A 21,308-nucleotide genomic window follows, 5' to 3' on the forward strand; every position below is an offset into this window, starting at 1 on the left:
TCTTTACAAAACAAGATGAAGAAGATCATCTTCAAAAATTACTAATTGTCTTAGAAAGATGTAAGGAAAAAGGTTTAGTCCTTAGTAAAAAGAAAGCTAAGCTAGCAAAACAAGAAATAGAATTTCTTGGATTAATTCTATCTTCTGAAGGGAAGTTAAAACTTCAACCAAATGTATTAGAAAAAGTAGATCTATTTCCTGATAAAATGGAAGATAGAAAACAATTACAAAGATTTTTAGGATGCATAAATTATATTTCTGATCAAGGATTTTTAAAGAATATAACAGATTATACTAAAAACTTATTTTCAAAAATAAGCATAAAGAAAATTTGGAAATGGGAAGAAAAGGATAGTCTGGAGATTCAAAAAATTAAAGAACTTTGTAAAAATCTTCCAGAACTTTATATTCCAGAAGAAAATGACTATTTAATAGTTGAAACAGATGCTTCAGACAAAACCTGGTCAGGTTGTCTAAAAGCCAAAAAAGCTGAAAAAAGCTTGAACAAAGAAAAAGAATCACTAGATTCTAAACATTCTTCAAAAGAATTACTATGCAGATATATTTCTGGAACTTTTACAACAACAGAACAGAGGTATACTACCCACGAAAAAGAAACTCTAGCAGCAATAAAAACTATTAAGAAATGGAGGATAGATCTTCTTCCCAAGGAATTTCTTTTACGAACAGACTCAAGTTATTTAACAGGTTTTATTAAATATAATTTACAAGCTGATTATAATCAGGGTCGTCTGGTAAGATGGCAAATGTTCTTATTACAATACCCAATAAAATCGAGTATATTAAAGGAAATAAAATATTATTGCAGATACATTAACAAGAGAATGGAGTTCATTGTCAACACAATGAATCAAGAAATCCAGAAGCTTGAAAGAGAGCTTGAAAAGTGCAATCACTGTCAGCAGCTAAAAGCTCAAATTCAATCCATCAAGAAGGCAATAGAAGCCATGAAAGCAACCCAGCAAACAACATTAGCTGCTTCAATACCAATATTGACAACACCATCAGAATTCAGCCAGCTAAGCGTGGTGGACCAACCAAAAATTGAAAAAATTTCTGAAAATAAAACTCTGGCAGAAATAATTAAAAATCAACTCAGGACAAAAATATTATGTCATCTATAATGGCCCAATGAAAGGAGTTTATGATGATTGGGCAAAAGCAGCCCCATTTACTCACCAACCCAAAACTATTCACAAAGGAGGATTCTTGACAATAGAAGAAGCAAAAGAATCCCTCAGAAAATATGAAGCGCTCCATCCCGAGCAAATTCTAAAAAGAGCAGAGAAAGCTCCAGTCCAAATCCAAAGAACAGCCCAAGCCCAAAGGACTGGACTAATGAAAAATATCCCTACAAGGGCCGAAATAAATGATAAGAAAAGGGTCTGCAGATCAAACTGTAGAGAAACCTTAAATCTGGTTCTAAACTGGACTCTAGACAAAAGAGCAACATTGGGATATTATCCCATTAACAAAGAACAGCTAACAAAGCTGGTAATCTTCCCAGAGGCCTCACCCTCTGATACATATCAGTTTTTCCAATACGGATTAATTGATACGATCCTAATTTTTGACAATTTAAATATTATCAAAGAATTTCCTGCAGGTTTTATAGATGCAGTGAAAAAATTTAAAAATATGATTGATGCAAGAGAACCAAGGGATATATCCCTAAAATTTACAAGTAGTCAGCCAATCTTCAATGAAGAAGGAGAATGTTTGATCCCAGCATTTCAAGTAGTTTTCATGTCAGTCTTCCCAGGAGATTTTCAACCAATAGAACAAGTTCAAGATCTATCAATTTATAGCGACGAAGGTAGATTAGCCAGCACATTGGCAAGAGTCTTCGAGAGAGCCCAAAAAATAAACAAAGAATCCAGAACAAGAATAAACTACAAAAGTAGAAACACTCTAATTGTTTCTAGTAAGAAAAACCAAATTGAATCAAGAGAGATGAGACTCCTAGTAGATTTTGAATCAGCATTTTACAACTTTTCTGGATTACTGGAAAAGCTTCCTGACGGGATAAGGAGGAATCTATGCCATTTACTAAAAGACAAAGAAGACCATAGGTGCCAGCTATGCACCTCAGAAATGTCTGAAGAAAGCAACAATGTTGAAGACCCCACCCACGTGGGAAAAGAAGAGGATGAGACATCTGAGTCATCCATCAACATTATTGTTGAATGACGTAAGAGCTTACATCACAAAAGCACCAATAATGTAGTTGGTGCAAACTAAGTGCTCAGTGACGCATGCAATGACGTCACAAGTAGGGTAAGGATGGGATTTGTCCATCAAACCCAACCATTATAAATAGAGTGCTAAGTCATTTGAAGAGGTGCAGAAATCAGAAAGCAGGAGGCTAGAAGTACTCACAAGCCAGGAGGGCAAAGAGGAAGAAGCCAAGGCGATTCTGAAGTCTGACCACCAAAGTCATTAGAAAAATAATTCTAAGAAATTCCCCTCTGGAATTAATTTGTAAAATCTCCCCTCTGGAGAACAAAACACATATTGTAAAATAGCAGTAAATAAAGAAGTTTATTCTCCAGAAAGGTACATCTTTATCTCAATCTCTTTAAGTTATGAATTATTTAGAAGATATAGAAATAACTGAAGAATCTGATTACTATAAGCTAACTGCTTTACTTGATAATGAAAAACAAGCTATCTTAAAAACAGAATTAGATCTTAAACCCAATGATAATTTTAACAAACAAAACCCTTTAAAAGAAATCTTTAATAGAAAAAATATAATATATTATGGAAAAATTCAAATTGAAACTCCGATAAAAATACAATCTGCAAATGGGGAACTTGAAATAGCCCTGATAAATGAACAAGATGTAAATAAACAAATTGGAAAAATTAGAGATCAACAAAAAAGATCTAAAATCGGATGGATTCATATTAGTACCATTCAGTTTTAGTTAAATCCACATACATGAAAGGAATTAATTCTCCAATAAGTCTAGCAATTTGTGATAAAAGAATCACTAATCCTAGAGACCAAATAATTGGAATAATCCATGGTAACTTAGCAAATGTAAATGTTAAATTCAATGCTCATATTGGATACGCTATTCCCCTATCAACCGAAAACCTAGGAAGATCCTTAAGTTTGGCTTATAAATTTCATAAGATAGATTTAATGGAACAAAATGATGAACCATTTTCTATTACATATGCAATTAATTATGCACTAACAAATAGTCATCATAGTATAGACTTCAAAGATAAAGAAAGAATTTATGTTGATGAACTTTTTCAAAAGTTTGTAAAAACAGAAATTCCAAGAAATAAAGCCATTGAAAGCCCAGTTTTGTTATTAAAACAACCATCAAGAAATTCATTTTCATCATCTAGTTTTAGAATAAGAGAATCTAAAATTAACAGTCCTCTAAGTTTATCTCATGTAAAAGCGGAAGAAAAAGACTCTGAAATAAAGGAGTTAACGAAAAGAATTGAAAAGTTGAATGAAACTCTGAATAATAAATTATGACAATAAATAAAGAAGAAATATACGTATCTTATCAAAATAAGAAACAAGAACTCTTTGAAAGAGAAAATCATTTGAAATACCTAAGGTTTTCTACAATAAATCAAAGGGCTTTTGAGACATTACTAATGATCTGTAATAATTTAAAAAAGGAAGTTGAAGAACTAGAAAAAATAATAGAAGCTTTAGAAAATAATCATGAATCTATGGCAGAAGATGCTGAAATTTCAATATGAAAGTTTTTCAAAAAAGACTTATTTCTTTAAAAACTACTAAAAGAAAAATGAAAACAAGGTTTTTGGCTATAGCCATGAAAATAAAAAGATTAGCAATTGAATCTTCAGAATTGGAAGTAGAAATTAAAAAGATAACTAAGAAAATAATTAAAACAAGAAAACTTTTACAATATGTAAAGATCAAGAAAACAGTGAAAAATCTAAAAGAAAGTATTAAGAATAAACGTATTTTTCGAAGTCGAAGATTACATTATCTTCATATTCAAAGCATGATTGCATTACAAGCTTTAGAATCAAGAATACATGTTCAAAATATTCAAGTAATGCAACCTCTACAGGTTGAACCCCTAGAACAAAGTGAATCTGAACAAGAATTACAAGTATCTTTATCACCTTTACAAAATCCTATAATCTAAGGAGCATATAAAATGCCTGGTTTAGCAAATCAAACGCTACAAGAATTAAAAAATGATCTAGAATTTCAGAAAAATCAAAAAAGATATTATGAAGTAAGATTACAGAATAGTAACATATACACCAGAAATAGAGAAGAAGTAGAACAATTTTGTAAAAATTGTATAGAAAGTATAACAAGAGAAATAGAAAATTTATTAAAAGAAATAGAAGATTTTAATAGTGCAAATCCAACCCAAGAAAAATATTTTAAAAATTTGCAAAATTAAAAATTGGTATCAGAACCAAGTTAACGATTAAGGGTAACACTTTCTCTTTAAGCAACACTTTTAGTGACACGCTTTTAAATCAATAACAACCACAAAATGAAAACGTCTTTACGAAAAGATGAAAAAGGCATCTTTACCGTAGCATCCCCCTTTTAATTTTGGCAAGTGTGGCAACTACATGTGCTATTTGACTACTATTATGCCTGTACCCACAAACCCCCTTTTTTTCCGGTATGCATTTATTTTTCCTAAATACAACTGGAGTTTGATTGATTGACTCATTTCTTTCTTTCTGTATGGATCCCGATTCATTTTGTTCTCGTACCATACAGACACTAATTTATGGTAAAGGAAAGCATTTAGCCTTGTGTTTATGCCATGCAACCTTGTCTTATTAAAACACTAATGTGTGGATGACTGGATGTTAATCTAAATGTTTGTTCAATGTAGATGTCACCTAATATATACCACACATCTAAAATTAGATATGCTATGAGCTTTGCTAAATAAATAACATGTCGTTAATGACCTATGATTTAGTTTTGCTAATAATTTATCATTAGAATTTAGAAGCTACTCGGATTAGTCTAATATTGATTTCATCTTAATATTATACATAAGATTCTAGGGTCAAATCTTATTATAGAAATATAATTTATGTATTCCGTCGGGACAGAAATTATTTTTGTTATAGAAAAGTGGATGGTGTTTTGGGAGATTATTGGAAAGTGGGGTGATATACCGGGGGTGGAGGTAACAGTCACTACGCAGGGGCGTGCTGTCCAAGCAGCCACATCGCGTGTCATCGCTGAAGCACCACGCAAGGGGCATGGTGACGCCGCGTGTCATCGCCCAAGCACCACGCAGGGAGCGTGGTGACGCGGCACGCCTGCAGAAAGCTGACACCACTGGGGGGCGTGGTGGAGGTGGCAGCGCAGAGTTCCAAGGCGGTCTTTACCATCGGGGGCGTGTTGACTGTACTTCCATGCAGGGGGACAGTCTTCCACCCCGGAAAACAGCAAGCAAAGAGTAGTGACTCTTTATAAGGAGCTTCTCGGTCATTTACATGCAATAGTAGTAGTGTGTTGTGTTATGGAGAGTAGAAGAAGGGTTGTTCAGTGTGTTCCAACTACAAGGGAGATTGGTGATCAACAAAGAAGAGAAGGAGGGTTGCAGTGAAAAAAGGAGGAAGATTAGAAAATAGGAGAAAAAAATAATTTTTTTTTGTATTTATTTTGAAAAATGGTTCGTAATTATTGTGCTCCGGAGAAACATATTATAAATTATTTGGATCATCCAATTTTATGTAAGTTGGTACATTATATTTTTATTGTGTTTTAATTTTTTGTTATTTTTTTTTATTTAACATAGTATAATATATTTTTATTTTTTTGTTATTTTTAGATTAATTTTATGTTATAAAAAGACTATAATATAATAAAATGTATATTATATGATGTAATAAAAATTTTATAATAAAATATATTCTTTTTACAATAAAATATAAAAATACTATAGTAAAATAAATATATATTCTGTAAATAAATAAATATGTATGTTGCAAATATTCAAAATTTTAATATATAAGTGTTAAGATAATAAATAAATAAATAAATACGTATTAGAAAATAATATATGCATTGTTATTAAAAAGTAGAAAAATATTAGTTTTTGATGCAGGAGTAAAAAAAATCGCTCATTTATATCAATTTAAAAATATAATAATAATAATAATAATAATAATAATAATAATAATAATATTAATATATAAATAATAATAATATAATATAATATATACATATATCTATTTACGGTTTGTATACTAATAAATATATGCATAAACTTTTTAAATAGTAAATATTTTAAATTTTTTAACATAAATATGCGTATGTTAATAAATAAATAATATTATAATAAATTAAATAAGTAAGGCGTATAAAATATATTTAATAAATAAAGAATTTAAATTTTTAATAAATCAATAAATAAATAGATAAGTTATGTTGAATATTTAATAAATAAGATATTAAAATAAATATGTGAATGTTTATTAATATATTTATAAGGATTATTATTTAATTAATGTAACAGATATCTTTGTTGATGTAGTCTAACCAAAATTTGTTGGTGCGTAAACTGGATCCGCCACAGACGTGGAATCCGATGGTGGAGAACTACTTATGCGCCACGGGATTCTACCACGTCTCTAGAATTGGGGTCATAAGAGGATTTCACCCCATGTTAGCTGCTCTGGTTGAAAGGTGGAGGCCTGAAACCCACACCTTTGTATTGCCGATCGGTGAGGTTACAGTGACATTAGAGGATGTCGCTCATATTTTCGGCCTACCCATTGATGGAGAGCCTGTCAATGGATGGACAGATAGTAGTGGCGAGTTCGTTCAAAGTTAGGGCATAGCGATATTCGGTCGTGAGCTATCAGTCAGTGGTAATGCGAAGTCCTATATAAAGCTGGGATGGGTTCGACGTATCAGAGACGCAGAGCCGTTGGACACTGACGAGTCTATCAGGAGATACGTCAGATGTCATATCTTCTGTTTATTAGGGTCGACCCTATTCACGGACAAGTCGACTGCATATGCCCATGCGAAATATCTACCGTTGCTTCACGATTTCGAGCGGATCCATACTTATAGTTGGGGGTCAGCATGTCTTGCACATCTTTACAGAGTACTATGCCGTGCATCATTATGATTTGACCGGTTTTCATCGGTTCATTTTTTGTTTCATCGATTCATAATGGTTCGTTTTCTTATTCGGTTTAATTAACGGACCAGACCGGTTTAATATTTGGTTCACCGATTTTTCGGTCAAACCAGCCAGTTCGGTTCGGTCCGGTCCGGTTAAGACAACACTGTTTATTACTCAATCGAACGTATAAACTAACACAAAATTATTATTTAGTCACCACGTACCTATGTTTGTATATTCCAGAAACTCGGGGGCATGCATGGCCTCGAGATCCAACTCACGCATAAAAGGTGGAACGTCCATCGGTTGACTGCTCGACGGACCCACCACTACATTCTCTGTTGCTGCCTCAACTCCCACATTACCATCCTCATCTTCGTCGCCGGCCTCATAAGTGGCTTCGAAGTCATCTTCGCTGTCACTATTCATTCCTTGGTACATTGCAGCTCTATCATCATGTATATCTATATCATTCTGAACCGCCACTGCCTCTACAGTTTTAAAATCAACGTACACCTCAATCTGTGGGTGTCACATCTGAGTCTGCCGGTGAATTTGAAACATCTTCTGCATACTCGCTTCATCAGTGATCGGCATGGCATCAAACTGTATTAAACCACCAAAAACTACAACCGGATTTCGGTACAGAATTCTGCTTACTCTCATTAACATACCATTCTCCATGCTTTGACAGAGGCCGTTTTGCAGCTCCATTAACGTCATCGTGCATGGAACCACAAACGAAAACGGATTATGGGACACAAACCTCACTCCCTCATGAGTATTACGTATTATCTCACCGTTGCGATACACCACCAAATTTGCGGTGCCCTCCATTACACCAACAACAACCTCAAAGAATCCTCACAACACACTCAAATCTCACTCAATATGGAAAACACTCTCGAGCTCTACCTTATATAGAGCAGTGCACTTAACACGCCCCCCACGTGCTGCCTACCACAACCAATCACGTTTTGACACGTGTTAGAACGCCCTTGCGTGCTAAGTCATCACGCCCCCCACGTGTTGCATACTTGGACCAATCACTCCTCGCCACGTCAACACGTCCCCACGTGCTGACTCATCACGCCCCCACGTGCTGCACCTCCTGGCCAACCAAATTTTGCCACGTCAGCACGCCCCCACGTGCTGACTCATCACGCCCCCACGTGCTGACTCATCACGCCCCCACGTACTGCATCTCCTGGCCAACCAAATTCTGCCACGTCAGCACGCCTCCTGCGTGCTGACTCAGCATGCCCCCTGCGTGCTGCTTAGGTGGCTCAACCACAGCATGCCACCTAGCCTCCACGCCCCCCACATGTTGAAGGCACCACGCCCCCTGCGTGTTACCCCTTCATCTGACACGTCCATCTATTTGTAATACACACAGTTACTCCATTTTCACCCAATACACCAAAATATTTTCCATATTTAAATTAATGAGCCTCCGTTGGAAGGTAAAGATGCTTTTATCATGAAAAATGCAAAAGTAAAATACAATAGAAAAATTTTCAAATGTACCGTCGTACCGGTACCGTTAATCTTAATTATAAAAAATAGAGAAAAATTCAAAATAATCCCTGACAATTACCTTAAAAGACAACGAGATTCTTGAAAAAAAAAAAATACCAACCCGACTCCTGAAATTTATTTTTATGAAACTAATTAGCCCATGTGCCAAAAAAAATCAATGTTGATTTTTTTTTGCACAGGGACTAATCAGTCCCAAAAAAAATATCAAAGACCGGATTAGGTATTTTTTTTTTTAGGACCTTATTATCCTTTCGAAATAATTATCAGGAACCGGATGAAGTATTCACTCAATAATTAAAAATCAGTAATACACCGATATAACAATACACTTAAAAATCTTCCAATACAATAATTATGTTATGTATACATACAAAATTAGTAACTAAATCAGTTATACATATAAAAATATATAATGACTAGCTGATTGAATTTTGAAAATCCAATGTGGTAGGTACATTAGGTTGAAAGGTTCATTGGTTTGGACATGAAGGGAAGAGAAAAAGCTGGTACAAAATTTGACCACACCACTCTTGGCAGAGAAATTATATATTTCTGTCAAGCAAGATTTGAACAACTTAGAGCATTATTTCTTTGTTAGAGGCCCCATCCACGGGTTTCAACTTTTAATTTCAACATCATCTATTTATTTATCTATTTATAACACATAAAAATTATACTAACTTTTTCTACCATAAATTTAAGTCATCTTTTTGTTTTATTAATAAGACCACGTCAGCAATTTTAATAATTTAACAAAAGATCAAAATTAACCAATCATTTTTTAATTAAAAATATTAAAAAAATTAAAAAGCTCTTATCAATTATTATTTAATTAAAATATAAAATATTAATTAAATACAATAAACATATATTAAAAGTGTTATAATAATAATCATAAAAAATTTCAATTACAAATATTTAATTCTAGAATTTATACATATTAAAACTCTACTTATACATGCTACATAAAATTCTTACAACTTTTCGTTTTTTCATTTCTCATACCAATTGTCAAAAATTATTTCAAATAATTTTAAATTTTACACATCTTCTTATTAATTACATTTAAATATATCATGATTATAAAATTAATTCATAATTTCATATTATATTTTTAATGTTTTCTATTTTCATTCATTCATTTTTTAAAATTGTTTACGAGCCCAAAAAAAAACTTCATGAAAAAGACAAAATATAATTACTAAAACAAATATAAAAATATAAACAACAAAAAAAAAATAACTTTATATAACTAATATAAAAAACCCGTGTTTTCTTTAAAAATAAATAAATTAAAATTCTTAAAACAATAAACTAAATTTCAATTTTGTATTATATTTTAATTAAATAATTATAAATAATATACAAATTCTCAAATAAATGTTTTGCAAAATAATTTTAATATAAAATATTTTAAATTTAACGTTAATTTACATATTATCTAATTAATCTCTAAATAATATAATATTTATTAAGATACATTATATAATATAAATAAAAAAAAAATATAAAATATCAATATATTATCTGCCAACTTATTACCAACAATAGTTAATTATTATATTTTAAATATATTTATAAAGAGATACATCAAAAAAATACATTCATAAAGACAATTCCATTAGACACCATTATAAAAAAGACATTTTTATTAGACACATCCATAAAGGCACTCTCATTAACACAGTCATAAACAAGAGTTGGCAGAAATCGGTAGATATACTATTTAATTTGATATATGACATATAATTGTACAATACCTCAACATATCAGAGATTCACTCGAATAACTCATGAAAATTCGTACTAAATGCAATAACTTGTGATCATATGGACCCAGCTCTAGTTAAGAATAGAGAGCATGGGAAATAAATATATTTCTATGTACGTTTTCTATATTCATAAAATGCAAAATTCATTTACAAAATGGAATAATAAGCTACACTTCATTGTCACCGAGGACCAGAAAGCTCAATGGCTTCAATAACAAAGGAAGGTTCTTCATGAACATCACTATAATTTTGGGAGAAACTGCATGCTCTTTCTTCATATAAGTTAGACCCTCCTTGCGACTCCTCCGGCTGCGCCGGCTGCCCAACCAGGCCTTCTAGAATCTTCAAGACTTCCGACATCTTCGGCCGCAGACTCGGAAGTGACTGAGTGCACTGTAAAGACAACTCCACTGCCATTTCTAACTCAACTGGATCAAAGCATCCCCTTAGATCCCTATCAACTAACACTTCTAGCCGCTTCTCCTCAAATAATGTCTTAACCTTCAGGAATTCAGGCCAGTACACATTACTCAAAGTTTAAGGTCAATGAATACTCAATGATGGAAAAAAAATGGATTGCATGAAAACTAGAAATTGAGCAATAATGACATGTTGCATTGATTTTAAGATTACTTGGTTGTGAAGCAACAAAACATTTGAAAAAATTTACTTGTTACTTACCCAATCAAGAATCATTCCCTTTTGTACTTGACCATTCCCAGCATCTAGTGCCTTTTGTCCTGTTATGAGCTCCAGAAGTAATATGCCAAATCCAAAAACATCAGTTTTCTCAGAAGACTGTCCAGTGGAGAGATACTCCGGGGCAATGTGGCCTACTGTACCACGCACGGCGGTAGTGACATGCGAATCCCTTTGATCCAACAGCTTAGCAAGGCCGAAATCCCCCACCACAGCTTCAAAACTTTCATCTAGCAAAATGTTTGCAGCCTTAACATCTCTGTGGATTATTTTAGGATTGCACTGCTCGTGTAAATACAGAAGCCCGCGTGCAGCGCCAACAGCAACTCGCATTCGCCTGTTCCAGTCCAGAGATGGCTTTTCTCGGCATGTGTCTGCTTCGGAACAAGGGAAAAGATAAAATCCATCAAACACTAAAATATCACAAGTTAATAAAAGAACAAACAAATTAATGAAGGATTTTCACTGATTTAGGAGGTAGCACCAATACATAAGATTTAGGCCTCTAACTACCAACTATACAAGGAGAATCACTGTTTCTTGTTTCCCCATGTAATGGAATCAGTAATTGACATTAATTTTGAGACACATTGTTTTAACTATAAGATAGGATGAATAACAAATGGTAAGAATTAATATGAAACAAACCTCTCAAACGATCAGCAACACTGCCATTAGGCATGTAGGGATAAACAAGTAATCTTTCATCTGGAGTCATACAAAATCCATAGAGACGCAAGAGGTTACGATGCACAGCCAAGCCGATCATCTCAACTTCAGTTTGAAATTGCATTTCTCCAGTGTAATTGGGATCTTTCAGCCTCTTCACTGCCACCAGCATTTTGTTTGTAAGGCATCCTTTGTAGACAATGCCAAAGCCTCCTTGTCCAAGGATGTTCTTTTGAGTGAAATTTCCAGTAGCAATTTGTAGTTCACGGAAGGTGAACCGCTTCAAATGGCCAATATCAAATTCACAATCTTGCTCCACTTCAGATGTCAATTATTACATATTGTCAGAATATGTGCATATCTAGAAGCAATAAAAAAGGTAATGAAGTTCGTTTAAGGAGGTACCATAAGATGTATAGAGTATGCGCGATCTGTACCAATGCAACCAACACACAAGCATCACTGAAATTATAAATGTGCAACTGATGCCAACAACAACAGAAATCACCCTTTGGTGATGACTCTTGACTTTCTGAGATGATCCTGTATCTGTAATTGAATCATTATCTGTAACATAGTCCACTGATTATTGGGTTTTAATAAATAAAAAGTTAAATGTATTACCGTTTAGTGGTTTTGAAATGTCCATACAATGTTCTGAAGGAGATGTACAAAGGAAGTTATTTCCTGAAATACTATTATAATAAAAGAAGTATAGTGTCAGTTAATGCATGATTAAAGGAAATTAAAAAAAAAAGTGCTACAAGTGTTTATTCTTTTTAATAGGATAATCAGAATTTAGCTGTTGCATAACTAGGCAAAAAATCTAATACAATTAAAGAACTCACCTGTAACCTTTTGCCAAAATTTTTGGAGTGGGACCACTGAGATTATTGAATGACAAGTCCCTACAAACAAGATAAGGTTATGGAACTGTACTTGACTGATTGAGGAGGTAAAGGTATTACAAAGTTTCATAGAGGAGTAGAGGACATACAAGAATGAAAGGCCTGTCAAGTTAGCAACAAGTGGAGGGATCTGTCCAGATAGATTATTTTTGCTGAGCCGCCTGAAAAGCTTGGCATGATTGAATTAGGAACCATGGAGTTAGAGAAACACTAATGAATAAAATTAAAATTTAAGGGGAACAAAAAGAACAGGGTTAAAATAACATCATCATCTATCTATTTGTTAAGACACACTCACAAGTAACTTAGTTGAGACAATAAGCCCAAAGAACTAGGAATTTCTCCGACAAACTGGTTACCGGAAAGGTCTAGAGTTTGAAGCTCTGACAACTTGCCTATCTCAGCCGGGATAGGACCAGATAACTGATTGTTCTGCAGTAACCTAAGTTCAGCAATGAAAAAACTCACTTAATCATATGATAAAAATGAGTTCATTGTATTTTATGACTACTTATTTTTCTCCTACCGTTGTTTGGCATCTATTAAAAATTAGTGGAAGATTATTATGACTATTTATTTATGAACAAAAAGCATAATAAACAAGGCATCTTTCAGATAGTGCTGAGTCAACAATACACCACAATTCACCATTAAGTTTGAAAAGTATAGGCCATTTATGTAGAGAATAAGAGACACTCACAATGTTCGGAGATGGCTCAAATTTCCAATTCCTGACGAAAGAGTTCCAGATAAACCAGCACTGGCCATTTCCCTGCCAAAAGCAGAAAGTTACCACCAGCAACAAAGATCAGTATCATTAGAATACAGTGGATGGTATTAGAAAGACAGAGAAAACACATGAAAATGCTAACAAGTAAGATCTTTCACAATTTTTTTCCCCATAAAACCAAAAGGAAGCAACATTGAGCAAGAGAAATTAGGAACCCTTACAGGGAAATGACATAACCTTCAGCAGAGCAACCAACCATATTCCAAGTGCAAGGGTCAACCGAATTAATATCCCAGCCATTCAAGACGTGCAATTCATCGTTCATTTTATTCTTCATGGACATCAAAGCAGCAACTAAATAACACCAAAGTAGTGAACTAAGTAAGCAACACTTGAAGAAAGCAAAGCTAGAATAATAAGCAATAGTGACACAAAACCTTCATAGTTGACACCCTTTGGAGAGAGAAGGCTATCAGTGCCCTCAACAACCATTGGCATCGAACACAAAATAAACAAGGAGAAGAACCAAGCAACCAACTTGACACCTTCCATGAAACAGAAAAACCGAATCAAATTCTGGGAGCTGAAAAAGTTTGGAACTTTTTAACTGGGAACTTTCTCTTCTGACTCCTTTAAACTTTTCTACCAAACAAAGCTTCAATGACAAAGCGCACACAAGCATAAAAGCAAGCAAACCCCTTTTGGAAAGTCGTTCATTGCTGCCTCGAGGGAAACGAAGTTGAAAAGGACGAAGCAATTTTATTATTACGACAAAAAGAAAATGAAAAAGTACACTATATAAAAAATAAATAAATAAATAAAATCTAAGTGAAGTAGTGAAATGATTAAAATGAAGAACGAACGTAAGACCAGGAAAACAGCTCGAGATTTGTGAGATGACAGTGATTGTCCCATGGTCTGGTTTAGGTGTTTAACAACAGTGCTTAACTCTGCTGGCTATGATTCCCTGCAGTTAGTCACGTGATTCTGTTGTATGGGTTAGTTAGGACCGTTTAGTTTTTCTGTTTGTGATGATGATGGCGAATGGACGGTGTAGATCAAAGTAGCGAAGTGAGTGCGCGGCAGAGTAATGCTCTCTCGAAGCGCGAAATTTAATAGTTTGAGAGTCTCACAGCTCAAGAAACAGCTCCTTAAACGGCGTCGTTGACTGCTAGCAAACCAATACTATTATCGCCAACTTTTACATAATTGTTTATCAACCATAGTATAATTAATAACAATTATAGTTTTATATAAAAAATTTAGGAAAAAAAACTCCTAAAGCCACCCACTAATTTATATTTGAATTTATCTTTAATTCACTGTAAGTGTAAAGATAATTTTACAAAATACATCCCTATGTTAACAAAAATAATCATTCAAAAAATAAATATAATTCAACATGTGTAAAATATTTTTATCAGTGCATTAAAATTACATTTTATGTTTCATTCTATAAAGTACAAACACTTTACTAAGTTGTCATGTCTGCGTGTCGAACATATTACGGACACGATATTTATCGACACTCATCCAACATGCGTGTCTAGTTGTCTGCTGTGACCAACCGTGTCTTAATAAAAATTAAAAAAAATTTCTGAACATACCTAAATACCATCACATGTCAGCATGTCTAATTTTATTTTTAACATATATTCTTTAAATAAATTTAAATATAATATATATTATTATTTATTAAAACAATATTTAAATACTTAATATAATTAAAATAAGACATTAAAAATAATTAAAAATTTTAATTTATATTTTAATATAATAAAATATCAAAATATCATTACGATTTACCTAAAATATACTTTATATTTTATATATATTCATATTCCCGTATCATGTAAAATTTTAAAATTTGCGCTTCATAAGTTCCATTTAAACTTTCTGCATACCATATCCAAAAGTATCTCAGAATTGAGATTGAATGATGTTAACTCCAAAAGTTGACTCGGTGAATATTGGCTCACTTGTAAAACTATATAAAAACTATTCGAGAGATGTAAAACTTGTAATTCAGCTTATGGAAACAAAATGGCAGAATAAGTAGAAGACAACATTGAAGAGAAACATAAAGCACATTACATTTAAACAAGGAACTAGTCTGCAACGTTGCACATCAGCGACATATTAACATTTGAACTCTGGGGAAAAACTAAACCCAAAAAAAACCAACATATCCACCCCACCACCAGCCATCAGAAAAAGGACCAACATTCCATATTCCAGAAGGAAAGGGTTTAGTTTCCCCCTCAGAAGCATTTCTGACCCCATTTGAGGCCAAAACTATTACTAAGACATTTAAGACGTTTACAATAAAAAACATGCAAAGGGATAAGGCTATTTGCTTTTGCCTGGGGACACTGAAGACCCACCAGATTAAGCAACAGTAGATTCGAAAGGGTATACATATATGATGATATACTGATGGATCAACTTGCAGCCATCCAGCACCCCCAAGTCTCAGTCCGGGTTTGGCATGGAATTACACTGCCCATGCCACAGAACATTGGTAATCTAGACAAAAAATAATGGCGCCACTTTTTCGTTAACTCGTTGAACTAGTATACAACATTGCCCTTGGAGCTTACATCAAGATCCTTCCATGGGAGAAAACTGTAGCCCTATTTGCCGCTTCAAGTGATCCGGTATCAACTTATTGATGAGCTCTGGAGACGCCCCAGACAGCTGTAAAGGGAGAGTCACAACATTTGTTCATCAATTTTGTTTTAGGGAGTTATATATTAATCACAGTCAATAACAGCAACAATTTGGATGGTTGATTGGTTTGGCTGAATTTTGACAAAGAGCAATGTGTTGAAAATTCAGACTACCCAAACAGTTGTTAAAGAAATAAAAAAGAAAACACCCAAAAAAAAGCACACTTGGATATATGGACCCTTCTATGGATTCTAGACATCTGTAAACACATTGCAAAATTTAATTATTTTGGACCAATAAGTTACTGCTAGATTACACATCTACCAAGAAAATTATTGAGAACTTACTTCCTGTTTGAAGTCAAATAGAGGTGGGAATGGGCGACCATTTGGCAGGCGGGCGTTAGGTTCTCGGAGTTCATCAAAGAAAGGATGTGCACATGCTTCTAGCTGCATAACAGAAAAGATCCTCATCAGATTTCTAGGTTATTTTTTCCCAAATAACAACCATTAATGATCCAATTCCAACAAAATACAAACTGATATACATATAGAAATACTAATTTAATAGATGAGTTAGAGGATAGAAAACAAAAAAGCTAGCCAATCACACTCACCGCAGTGCACCGGAGACTAGGGGAATACTGCAAAAGCCGGGAGGCGAGATCTATAGCTTCCGGAGGCATCTTTTTGTGGAATATCTGAAAACAATTTTTTGAAGTGTTAGAATGACCAGGAATATTTTCAATCTACTCAACTTATCTCAACATCAGAAAATTGAAGTGTCAGAAAAGAGGTGGAAAGGATAAGACCTTGTGCCATGGATGTGCTTTGATCTGTGGAAACCTGAAGTCATTGTAATTTGGGTTCATACAACGTACTTCCTCTCGAGTGGGTGTGCCAAGCACCTGCAATCAAAATTTTAGAGTTAACTTGTGATGGCAAAATTGACATGATATCAGAAATAATCTAAAATTACCAACACCAGTTGCACCTGTATAATATGTACAAGCTGGTCCACTGCATTTTCACCTGGGAATAGTGGCTGCAAAAGTTGAAATTCTGTCAGATGGATGGTAGATAATAAAAGAAAAATCATCTCACTCACAGTACATTTTTGAAGGAATAATAATGAAAACAAAGCCTTGACACAAACCTGACCCAAAAGCAGTTCAGCAAGGACACAGCCAGCTGACCAAATATCAATTGAAGTGGTATACTCTGTGGCACCAAATATAAGCTCTGGAGCTCGATAGAAACGTGAGCATATGTATGATATGTTAGCTTCACCTTTCACCTGATCAGAATAAAGACCCAAGGTTAACACAAGGAAATTCCACACAACAAAGAAAAGCCTATTACACAGAAAAAGCATGATCCTGAATACTGCAAGATGAGTAATAATATTGCTACAAAATATGTTGGATGATTAGAAAGTAAAAACAGAATGCAATGCTGGTCTTCACTATTAAGAAGCCAGGACACCAGCATGTCAAGATATATTCTATACTGAATAAATACTACAAAAAATTATGCATGCACAACAAAGAACAAACTAAGTGTCTTGTGTAAAATGAAGGGGCCAACATACTAGCACTTTTGCACTTCCAAAATCACATAGCTTAACTTGGTGGGTAAGAGGATCAACCTGGATAATACAGATAACAGCATCAGAAGCCAGGAAGGATTATGAGAAATAATTGTGATTTTTATATATTCAGCAAAGAGATATAGACAAACCAGTATATTTTGAGGCTTCAAATCTCTGTGGCAAACTCGAGGAACCGTGTGTATATAAGCCAAGCCCCTGAAAATCTGCAGGCCCACCACAAACTTTTATTAGGCAAAGAGAATGAAATCAAGGTGTTAACAAATCACCAAAATTCTTAAGCATACCTGGTACATGTAAAGTTTTACATAGATAATGGGCATTCTTTGATTAGCATTACTATAATGCTTTAAGACCCGATACATGGATTCTGGAACATATTCCATCACCAAATTAAGAAAAAGTTCATCTGTACTTGTGGTGGAAAAGAAACAATGCTTCAGGGAGATCACATTTGGATGATTCATCACACGCATTAGCTGTAGCTCACGATTCTTGTATCTTCGGTCTTGCAAAACCTTCTTAATGGCCACTGCCTCTCCAGTTTCCAAGCATTTCGCCTAAGAGGAAAAAAAAACATCAGCATGATAGAAAATAGGTGGAAACAGCAACAGTCATGAGCATGATATTAGCATACCTGGAAAACAATTCCAAATGATCCAGTTCCTACAACACGCTCGGCCATGTAGCTAATAGTCTACAAGCATCAGTAAATAAGAAATCATTAAATCCCGATACATGCCATATTACCAGGGGAATGGATTCACAAAGACAATACCTGTTTGGGCTCGCCATTTTTGCCTCCAATAGTTGTAGATATGATGTGTCCAGTGAGAGAATCATTCCCGTTGACAACAGAGGTAGACATCTCCTGTTCAAATTGAAACATTTACAACAATGGTATAAGGAATGTTAGAATCTTGAACGATTAACAAATACTTCAAAATGATTAGGTGTCACAAGGAAGATATAAACAACCACTTGACAGAATATCAAACACACAAAGTGAATCCACAAATGAACCACCACATTTCAACAGCACAACTCAATAACCTTAACCTAAAAGGCAAGTTTCATTAACATTAATAAATAACCCGGTAGAAAGTAGAAACATCAGTATGGTATTGCAGATATTCTGTTATGGTAATAAGCTGCTAAAGAAGGGGATGACAAGGAATATAGTAGCAGCAAGCCCACAGGACAAACTTCTACTGCAAATATCGAAAGTAAGAAGCAACTCAAGGAAGAAAACATACTATGCTGCTAAAATAAGCAAGATGCAATGCAACAACTAGTACAAGAGTGAAAAAAGGAATGACACAAGTTAATCAGAAATAGAAATCATAAGGGATAGTATACACAGAGAGTAATCCAGATTTGGAATCATAACATATGAAAAATAAATTAAAAAAAAAGACGTTGAAACCCCACCATCAATGTAAGAAACATGATCCGACTCGGACATGAGTTTCAACATCAAATAAATCCTTACGCATCACAGAACGAGTTCAGAAAACTTCTCTCCAGAAAAAAAAAAGAGAAAGTTTAAAAAAAATAGAGATGAAACTTCACTGAAAAGCATAGATCAAGACGAAAATAAGCTGAATGGTCTTCTCTGTTAAGCTCAAAGGCCAAATTTTTTTAGCACGAAAATCAAATTTCCCCAAAAAGAACAAACCCTAACTTTCCCTCTGACGCTAAGGAAACCCAAAAGAGAAACAGAGAAACAAAAATCACACATCCTAGATCATCTTAGCCTCATCCCTTAAACAAAAAGATAAGATTTTGTAACTCTCCCATTCAAGGGTCACCCAGATTTTCTCAGAAACCAAACAATCAGCACATCAACAACGGCAATGAAAAAAAAAAAGAAAAAAAAAGCAGTTTTTGGTTAATGGGGAAGTACCTTATCCTCAGCCATGGAGGAAGAGAGAGAAATAGAAAGGAAAGAGGAATCTAAGAGTGGGTGGAGAGGAAGAAGAAGAGGGAGAGAACGGTAAAGGTGTGAACAAAGAGAAGAGGATGGAGGACCCAGCAAGAGAAAGACAAGTCCATGTGATTCCAGCTCTCCTTTTTTTCCACCTCCCTTTCCTTTCTGTCTTCCCCTTTCTTTCTTTTTTATTTTTTTTCTCCCTATTTTTCTATTTTTTTTCTTTGTCATTTTCCCGTTTTTTTTCTTCAGACCTCCTAGACACAGTTAATCACAATTATTAGGTGTGCTTGATTGAAATGTGAATAAAAAACAATAAAGGGTAAAAAAAAAAAAGTAACCATATTTTTTCACTTTATCATTTTTAACGTCTACAGAATATATTCTTAAATACGTTATATGATTAGGTCAATTTGACCCTTTATTCAGATCTTTCTTATAACATGCATATAAACTTTTTGTTGAATAATGTTCTACTTTTTAATTTTTATGTATAAGTGTTTTATTTATACAATTATTAGCATGAGCAAATTGTTTAAAAAACACAAGAAAATGACCAATCTAAGAACTAAGATACATCTATTATCTATTATATACATAGTATAGTCCACAAAAATGACTACTGTATAAGTTTGAACTATTCCTCTACAATAATTAGTCTCGGGAGTGGGTTCTCCTAAAAGATTTTATTGAATGATACCAAAGCGCAATCATAATGAGCAGGTAGTGACATCACATTGCGGTGGTGTTTGCCCAAAACTAAATTATTACAGTAGTTGCTACTGCTTACACATCATTAATAATGACTCTTAACAGGGAGATTTTGACTAACTTCTTGCCCATTGTTTTGGTTTCATTTGCTTAATTACTTGGGACCCTTAATTTACATCCCTTTATTAGCTTTTGGATTGATTTTGGTTTTCTCTTTTAATGCTCACTATTCTTCTTTTATGAGAACTTGTGACTGGTAATGACAGACCAGAAACAAAACACTAGGAATTTATGGAGTTTTAATTTATTGACTAAGACTATATTGCAGAATAGGGCTAACTTTCACATAGAGATATCAAATGATGTGCCACATAGGAGAATAGTTCAATGGCATATTCTTAGTAGTAGTAGTAGTAGTATTAGGAGGAGCAAAAAATTGTTGAAGCAATTTGTAATGCCTTATTACATGGTATGTAACTATCTAACATGGTTAATGCTATAAATGGGGTAAAAATGTAAAATCCAAAACTAAACTCAGGCATCTCAAAATTATATGAATCCCTCAAAACAAAAATTGTTACGTTGAAGTTCTATGCATATATCTATATAAATTGATTGATCTAATTTGAATCAATCTTTTCAGTAATAAATCGAATTGATCTAATTCAATTTGCTATTAAACAGCTCATATATAATAAATCGAATCAGTTTAATTTGATTTAATATTGGTACAAATTATTGACATTTACTATTTTTAAATTAATACTTTAAAACATAATGTCAATAAAAAATACCCTTTATTTGGATTCAAATAAAATATCAAAAAAATCAAAACGAATAAGAATAGATATCCAATTTTTATGTTTTAATTTAAATTTTAGAAAATTTATATTTTTATAAACTTATTAATTTCTTTTTTTTGTGA

At 33.6% G+C, this 21,308-nt stretch overlaps 3 protein-coding genes across 4 annotated transcripts; 1 reads left to right on the forward strand and 2 right to left on the reverse strand.

Annotated features, from left to right (window-relative positions):
* Positions 1-1,152: 1,152 nt before the first annotated feature.
* Positions 1,153-2,211, forward strand: LOC130955392 (uncharacterized). Its single transcript, XM_057882239.1, has one exon. It carries the CDS (start codon positions 1,153-1,155, stop codon positions 2,209-2,211), a length of 1,059 nt encoding a protein of 352 aa, XP_057738222.1.
* Positions 2,212-10,397: 8,186 nt separating this feature from the next.
* On the reverse strand, positions 10,398-14,382 carry LOC130955135 (probable LRR receptor-like serine/threonine-protein kinase At5g45780). 2 transcript variants are annotated; one of them, XM_057881932.1, is made up of 12 exons: positions 14,335-14,382; positions 13,902-14,001; positions 13,686-13,818; positions 13,435-13,506; positions 13,033-13,176; positions 12,824-12,895; positions 12,675-12,734; positions 12,451-12,521; positions 12,232-12,375; positions 11,806-12,144; positions 11,140-11,531; positions 10,398-10,959 (listed from the first exon to the last, which is right to left on the reverse strand). In XM_057881932.1, exons 1-12 carry the CDS (start codon positions 14,377-14,379, stop codon positions 10,639-10,641), a joined length of 1,893 nt encoding a protein of 630 aa, XP_057737915.1. In that variant the 5' UTR covers positions 14,380-14,382; the 3' UTR covers positions 10,398-10,638. The 2 variants fall into 2 exon arrangements, with proteins under 2 accessions (XP_057737915.1, XP_057737916.1); XM_057881933.1 differs by having other exon boundaries at positions 13,902-14,009; positions 14,161-14,345.
* A 1,150-nt stretch (positions 14,383-15,532) lies between these two features.
* On the reverse strand, positions 15,533-19,874 carry LOC130955145 (shaggy-related protein kinase eta). Its single transcript, XM_057881944.1, has 12 exons — positions 19,649-19,874; positions 18,521-18,613; positions 18,380-18,439; positions 18,030-18,302; positions 17,874-17,948; positions 17,725-17,781; positions 17,290-17,430; positions 17,128-17,178; positions 16,946-17,041; positions 16,751-16,834; positions 16,482-16,583; positions 15,533-16,161 (listed from the first exon to the last, which is right to left on the reverse strand). Exons 1-12 carry the CDS (start codon positions 19,661-19,663, stop codon positions 16,066-16,068), a joined length of 1,143 nt encoding a protein of 380 aa, XP_057737927.1. The 5' UTR covers positions 19,664-19,874; the 3' UTR covers positions 15,533-16,065.
* Positions 19,875-21,308: the final 1,434 nt, after the last annotated feature.

Source organism: Arachis stenosperma, chromosome 10 (assembly GCF_014773155.1).
Source record: "Arachis stenosperma cultivar V10309 chromosome 10, arast.V10309.gnm1.PFL2, whole genome shotgun sequence".
NCBI classification, from domain to species: Eukaryota; Viridiplantae; Streptophyta; class Magnoliopsida; order Fabales; family Fabaceae; genus Arachis; species Arachis stenosperma.

Excerpts from the sequence above, each read along its gene's own strand:
- LOC130955145 (XM_057881944.1), bottom strand. Across the intron at positions 17,782-17,873 it reads TGAAGCCTCAAAATATACTG|GTTGATCCTCTTACCCACCA; the intron begins GTTTGTCTATAT and ends TGTATTATCCAG. Across the intron at positions 16,835-16,945 it reads AAGCACATCCATGGCACAAG|ATATTCCACAAAAAGATGCC; the intron begins GTCTTATCCTTT and ends AATTGTTTTCAG.
- LOC130955135 (XM_057881932.1), bottom strand. The coding sequence starts at position 14,379 with ATGGGACAATCACTGTCATCTCACAAATCTCGAGCTGTTTTCCTG. Across the intron at positions 13,177-13,434 it reads TTGAGCCATCTCCGAACATT|GTTACTGCAGAACAATCAGT; the intron begins GTGAGTGTCTCT and ends TGCTGAACTTAG. Across the intron at positions 12,896-13,032 it reads TTGTCTCAACTAAGTTACTT|GCGGCTCAGCAAAAATAATC; the intron begins GTGAGTGTGTCT and ends CAAGCTTTTCAG.
- LOC130955392 (XM_057882239.1), top strand. The coding sequence starts at position 1,153 with ATGAAAGGAGTTTATGATGATTGGGCAAAAGCAGCCCCATTTACTCAC.